Source organism: Oenanthe melanoleuca, unplaced genomic scaffold (genome assembly GCF_029582105.1).
Source record: "Oenanthe melanoleuca isolate GR-GAL-2019-014 unplaced genomic scaffold, OMel1.0 S001, whole genome shotgun sequence".
NCBI lineage: Eukaryota > Metazoa > Chordata > Aves > Passeriformes > Muscicapidae > Oenanthe > Oenanthe melanoleuca.
The window spans coordinates 959,236-965,781 of NW_026612650.1; the positions used below are offsets into that span (position 1 = coordinate 959,236).

At 55.4% G+C, this 6,546-nt stretch overlaps 1 protein-coding gene across 1 annotated transcript; it reads left to right on the forward strand.

The window, feature by feature from the left end:
- The first annotated feature begins 3,901 nt into the window (after positions 1-3,901).
- Positions 3,902-6,052, forward strand: LOC130265940 (olfactory receptor 14A16-like). The gene is made up of 2 exons (XM_056515281.1): positions 3,902-4,813; positions 5,954-6,052. Exons 1-2 carry the CDS (start codon positions 3,902-3,904, stop codon positions 6,050-6,052), a joined length of 1,011 nt encoding a protein of 336 aa, XP_056371256.1.
- The last annotated feature ends 494 nt before the right edge of the window (positions 6,053-6,546 follow it).

Genomic DNA, 6,546 nt, shown 5'->3' on the forward strand with positions numbered 1-6,546 from the left:
GCTTCTGGTTTCCATGAGATTTCATACTGCCAACAACAATCTCCTTGGTTCCACAATGTCACCATGAACCCTTTGTTCTATGAGGATCTGTAGTTCTGTAGTACAACATGGTCACCTTGGTTCCGTGAGGTTCTGCAGTGTCACACTGGACTCCTAGGTTCTGTGAGGCCCTGCAGGTTCACAATGCACCCAGTGTTGCAGGAGGTTCCACAGTGTCACCATGGCCTTCATGGATCTGCAGTACAACAATGGACGATCGGTTCCATGTGGCCCCACAATGTCACAATGGGCCCTTGGATCCATGAGGCCTTTCTCTGTCACAACGCACTTCTGCTTCCATGACGTTTCTCAGTGCTACAGTGGTGTCCTTGGAACTGCAGTGCCACAAGGGACCAGAGGTTCCGTGTGGCCCCAGTCTGTCAAAATGGATTTTAGTTCTATGAGCTCCCACAGTGTTAACTTGAGGTTCCATAGTGCAACAGTTGACTCCCTGGTTAGTGAGGCCTGCTGTCACCAAATCTCAAATATATCAGAATAAAAGTCCTTAATATTAATTTGATGCTAAAGAGGGCATCGATTTGTTCAGGCCTTAGGTCCAGTGAGGGATAACCCTTAACCTTATGTGGACAAGTGATTCTGCAAGTGTGTTTCTCATATTAAGCCCTTACATATGTATTAAAATTTACCCATTTCCAAAAAAGACACCCCAAGTTCCCAGTTCAAGTCCTTGTTTTTCTATCACTACTCCCTTGTGCCAGATGTCTTCTTCTTCTCTTCCAATCATCCTTGCTGAGAAAGCAGGCTCTCCATGCCTTGTTCCTGTGCTGAAAGTTCACAGGCACAGTAAAAACTGAATTTAACCTTTTGGTATCAAGCCCAAGGCTCTGTGTGGCCAGGCAGAGGTAGGAAGGACGCAGAGCTGTCAGCAAAGAAGGGCCAGCGAGGTGGGGCAGCTGGAGGATGACGACAGCCTGCAGGGACAGAGGCGCAGGGCATGGACACCGTAGGACAGCCTGGGCTGCAGAGGGCACAGGGATGGGCAGCAGCTGAAAGACCCTGCCAGAGCAAACTCCTGCAGCACTTGGGACATGGCTGCTGGCCCTGGGCCTGAGGCCAGCAGGGGACAAGTGAGCCTTGCTGTGCTGGGGCCTCATTGCCTCCTTGTCCCTGCTCAGCAGCCTGGCAGGGGCCGCCCCATGGTCCTGCCCTTGGCATTGCACATCCCCAGAGCCCAGTGGCCCGGGAAGAGCCCTGAGCAATGAGGGAGGGACAGGATCTGCCTTGCCAGGGGCTGGGGCTCAGGCCTTGGCCCTTTGCATTCCTGAAACACATCCAGGTTTGCTGAGCATCAGAGACACCTTTCCCTTGTTTGTCCCCACCTGTCATCACTGCCACCAGTGTTTTGTTCTAACTGGAACCTTTGGACACTTTCTCAGTTGTGTCCCTCAGTGGGACCCATTAAAACTTCAGGAAAAATTGGAGTTTCAATGTCACTTTGAGTTATTCAGAAGTTTTTGAACACTCTCTCAGGGACTGAGTCTGATGTAAACAGCACCAAAGCCCTGAGAGAGTCATTAATGTCCTTGTGCTGTGTCTGTGCTGCTGAGTTGGTCTGGGCTCCTGGCACAGAGGTAGCTCCCAAGCTCAACCAAGAACACCTTCAAAAATACATTTCTGCTGAGGAGCAGCTCCTCTCCCATCCTAGCAGGGCTGAGGGCACTGACTACAGGCACTGAGGGGACAGGAGCCAGGCACAGACAGGCTAGAGGCAATCAGGATTGGGAAGACATTGAGCTGAGACTTCACTTGGGGAAACATGTTCATAGCCCTGGACATGGTGAGTCTGTGGGTGCAGGGCAATGTTCCCTGTGCTCCTGGGGGGATCTCCTGGATCCAGCACACCCCAAAGCCTGGGGGATATGTCAGGAGGACTCTCCCAGTTTCTCAGAGGCAGAGGAAGAGGAGGATGTGCTGCAGAGCGGGGCTGCCCTGGGCACCATCAGAGGGACAGGGCAGGATGGCTCCTGCTGCCAGGGACGGCTGCAGGGGCTGAAGCTGGGGCTGTAGCCAGGGCTGCCCAGGGCTGTCCTGCAGAGCAGCTCCTGCAGCCCTCAGGGCTCTTGGCCAGCCCAGGTGTTGTGCCACCTGCCAGGGGCAGCTCTCAGCCTGCCTGGGAGCTCCCAGTGCATGGCAGAGGGGAGCTGTTGGTGCAAGGAGTAACTCCTCCCAGGTCCTGCTGCTGTGCAGTGGGTGATGTGTGGGCCAGGGCTGCTCAGAGCTCCAGCTCATGCTCAGGCCACTTCTGAGGGGATATTTCTTAGCTCATTCAGGGAAGGAATTTTGTGCTTGGATCTCTTCTTTCCTGAATCTGTGCTCCCACTTTTCCCAGGTCCAGCTTGGTGGCAATGGAAACTCAACTGTGCAGGTTAGAGCAGGGGTTGAGGCTCTTAAACCATCACACTGAGTTTTCCTGGGACCCTCAGCAGGTTCCTCCACCTCTCCATCCTCAAGATCCATCCAGCATCACCTTTCCATGGTGCCCAGGCCTGGGAGAGCTGGTCTTTAATCCCTGCACCCCTGAGCAGCTGCAGGGCAGAGCTGGCCCAGCGGCTGGGATGGGCTCTGTCACCTCTGGCAGGGAAGGAGCCCGGGGCCACAGGAACAGCTCGGGCTGGGACAGCTCCAGCAGCAGAGCCATGGGCAGACAGGGAGGGAGGCAGTGCTGAGGGAAGCCCTGCTGCAGGGCAGATGTGACACCTGCCAGCCCTTCCCTGCAGTGCAGACACTGCCCTGAGCAGCACAGCTCTGGTGTCCCCTCCCAGCCAGCACAGCCCTCAGTCCGGGCTTGGGGCCCTCAGTGCCCTCCTGGGCCAGCAGAGCAGCACCAGACATGAAGGGCATCTCTTTTGCCATGTGCCATTCCCTGCTGACCAGGGCCTGAGGGCCAATTTCCTGCCCTGGTGCTGCCTGGGAGGGGCTGTGCAGGGCTGGCCAGGGAAAGGCTTTTCCTTAGGGCTGGCTCTCTCTGCCCTTGCCTTGCCCAGGTGCTCCTGGCATTGCTGACAGGCTCTCTGGGAATGGGAGCTCCAGCTGCAGGCTCAGGCCCAGCCCTTGGGCTCCTCCTGTGCAGGCTGAGCACAGCAATGGGGTGTCCCAGCTCCTGTGCCCCAGGAGCTCTGGGCAGGCAGGCTGGGAGGTTGGGAATGAGCTGACTCTCCTCAAGAAGTGCCATGGACAGGACCCTTGGTGTGTCCTTGGGATGCCATCCAAGCTGGGAGCTGCCACCAGGGGACACTGGGGGACAGGAGTGTCCTTGGCCAGGAGTGGGGCTGCAACTCTGAGAAAGGCTGAGACAGGTTGCTCTGCTGTGGGTCCCTCTCAGCTGTGTCAGGCTGATTTTCAGGCAAACACAGTGACTGCCCTCGATCTCAGAAAGGGCAGCTGGGGACAGATGGAGAGAGAGAACAGCTGCCCTCACCCTTCACTGAGTTACAGCCAATGCTCTTGCATTGCACAGCTCTCTCTGATCTCCCTGGGCACAGCAGGAAACCCTCTCAAACTGCCTTTGGCCATCACTATTCTTTAACCCTGGGACAAGAGATGCTGCCAAGCCCCTCTGCCTCAGGAGAAGTTTGGGCTGATGAAGGACTGGCCCATGTTCCCATTCCCATGCAGAGCAGAGTTGACTCCTCGGTGTCCATGGGCAGAGCCCCAGCTCATCCCAGCAACAAGCAGAGCTCCAGGCACAGGGTGAAGGAAAGGCTCTGAGAAAAGGAAAATTGGGTGGCACAGAGCAGCATGGGAAGGGCTGAGAAAAAGGGATTGGACATCACTCAGCAAAGTCTCCCCTGACTTCTCACTGTGTTTTCCTTCAGCAGGACTCCATGGCCAGAGTGAAGCAATGTCCAACAGCAGCTCCATCAGCCACTTCCTCCTGCTGCCATTGGCAGATACGCGGCAGCTGCAGCTCCTGCACTTCTGCCTCTTCCTGGGCATCTCCCTGGCTGCCCTCCTGGGCAACAGCCTCATCATCAGCGCCATAGCCTGCGGCCACCACCTGCACACCCCCATGTTCTTCTTCCTGCTCAACCTGGCCCTCACTGACCTGGGCTGCATCTGCACCACTGTCCCCAAAGCCATGCACAATTCCCTCTGGGACACCAGGACCATCTCCTATGCAGGATGTGCTGCACAGCTCTTTCTGTTTCTGTTTTTCATTGGAACAGAATTATCCCTCCTGACCGTCATGAGCTACGACCGCTACGTGTCCATCTGCAAACCCCTGCACTACGGGACCCTCCTGGGCAGCAGAGCTTGTGCCCACATGGCAGCAGCTGCCTGGGCCAGTGGCTTTCTCAATGCTCTGCTGCACACAGCCAATACATTTTCCCTGCCCCTGTGCCATGGCAATGCCCTGAGCCAGTTCTTCTGTGAGGTCCCACACATCCTCAAGCTCTCATGCTCCACATCTTATCTCAGGGATGTTGGACTTACTGTGGTTGGTGCTTGTATAACTATTGGTTGTTTTGTGTTCATTGTTTTCTCCTATGTGCAGATCTTCAGGGACGTGCTGAGGATCCCCTCCGAGCAGGGACGGCACAAAGCCTTTTCCACCTGCCTCCCTCACCTGGCTGTGGTATCCCTCTATATCAGCACTGGCACATTTGCCTACCTGAAGCCCCACTCCATCTCCTCCCCATCCCTGGATGTCTCAGTCACAGTTCTGTACTCAGTGGTGCCTCCAGCCCTGAACCCCCTCATCTACAGCCTGAGGAACCAGGAGCTCAAGGCTACCCTGGGGAAAATGATGACTGTATCTTCAGGAGCAATATTCACTCTGTTTTCCTGCAGAGACATCAGAATGTAACTCTTGACAATCTCAGATTTTTTCTCATAGTTCTCTATATTATTTTGCACTGGTACTTCATCTTATTCTTTCCCTACTGTTGAAATGCTTTTTAAAAAAATATTATTTTATTAGTCTTTGCATTCCTGCATTAATATCTACCTTTCTTTTGAAAGACATAAACATTTAAGAGACCTGTTTCCTGTGGATTTTATTAAAAACAAGTGACTTGTGTGTCCAAGATCCTTCCTCAGCCCTTCTCTGTCTCTGCAGGGGGAGTGCCTGTGAGTAGAGGTGGAGGGAAAAGTCTCCCAGCACAGCAGCACAGCCTGGGACAATGGCCCTGGCTCTTCCCACATCTGCTCTTCCCAACTCCACCCTCTCCTTGCCAGCCCTTCTGTGCCTGTAAGGCCGCAGTGCTCTGGCACCTTGGTCACTGTCCTGCTGCATGTCCGTGCTGTGAGCACAGGCAGGGACAGGCCATGGGCACTGCTGGGACACAGCTGGGCTCCAGCACAGCAGCTCCATCAGCAAAGGGCATCTCCTGAGGGCAGGGCAGGAAGGCTTTGCTCTCCTCCAGAGCTAAGGTCAGCAATGTGCTCCAGGAATGCAAAGCAAAGCCCAGTGCCTGGGGCAGAGGGGCAGTGTGCAGGGGGGCACACAGCAGTGTCCTGGCACAGCCAGAGCTCCTGGCATGGACCTGAGGGAGCAGCAGAGCAGGGCCTGGGCTGTGTCTTTGTTCTGGCCACAGCCTGGGAAGGTGCCCCAGGGCAATTGTCCCACACCAGCCCCTGCAACCACCACACCCAGCACTGGCCTCTACCCCACCTGCAGGACGTTGTTTGTCCCTGCATGGAGGGACACAAAGTGACCAATGAGCAGTCTGAGTTTGCTCTGTACTGAGGAGATTTCAGCAGTGCATCATGTGTGTGTGGGGAGATGAACCCGAGTGAGCACAAACACCATCATCAGCACTCGGGGCTGGCACAGTTCTGGTGGCACAAACGGTGCCTTGAGGCCACTAAACTCTGGGAAAACACCTGAATTCATTGCTGGGCTGTAGGTAGGATTCCATAGAGAGAAACAGCCTGGGCAAAGAGGCTCCAGGAAAAAATGCTCAGGACGGCCATGGACTGCACAGAGAGACCATTGGGGTGGGGGTTTGTGGGGAGAAATCAGAACTGCCTCCCTTCTGAACGACCCTGAGCACCTGGACAGAGCTGTGCTGTGTTCTGGGCACTGACCTGGGAGTGAGGGATGTGGAAAAGGCCTTTGGTGTCAGGGATGTTGAGAAGGCTGGGCAGTGTCACTGTGAGACCTCTCTCAAACCCCCTGGAAAGGCCAGAGCCATCCCAGAGGATCCTGGGCACTTGGGAAGGGCAGACATGGAAGCAGTGTGCAAACAGGGCAGGGAGGGGCACTGGGAGAGTCACAGACTGGTCAGGCTCAGCAGGGAAGGGCATGTGGCAAATCCTCCTGCAGCCATTCCAGGCACTGGTGGCACAAGGCAGGGATGGCAGAACCCCCATAGGAGGGAAAAGAAGGGGATGTTGTGTGCCCAGACTTTAGCCAGGCCTGGGACATGGTCTGCTGTGCTCTCCTCAGAGCCAGACTGGACAGAGCTGGTCTGCAGGAGTGGAACATGGGGTGGGTGGGAATTTGGCTGATCAATGAGGGTCAAATGACATCCATGGCACAGA

What these genes read in the sequence shown, in the direction of transcription:
- LOC130265940 (XM_056515281.1), top strand. Translation starts at nt 3,902, where the DNA reads ATGTCCAACAGCAGCTCCATCAGCCACTTCCTCCTGCTGCCATTGGCA. An exon ending in CCCTGGGGAAAATGATGACT is followed by an intron (nt 4,814 to 5,953) that starts GTATCTTCAGGA and finishes AAGAGGCTCCAG; the next exon opens with GAAAAAATGCTCAGGACGGC.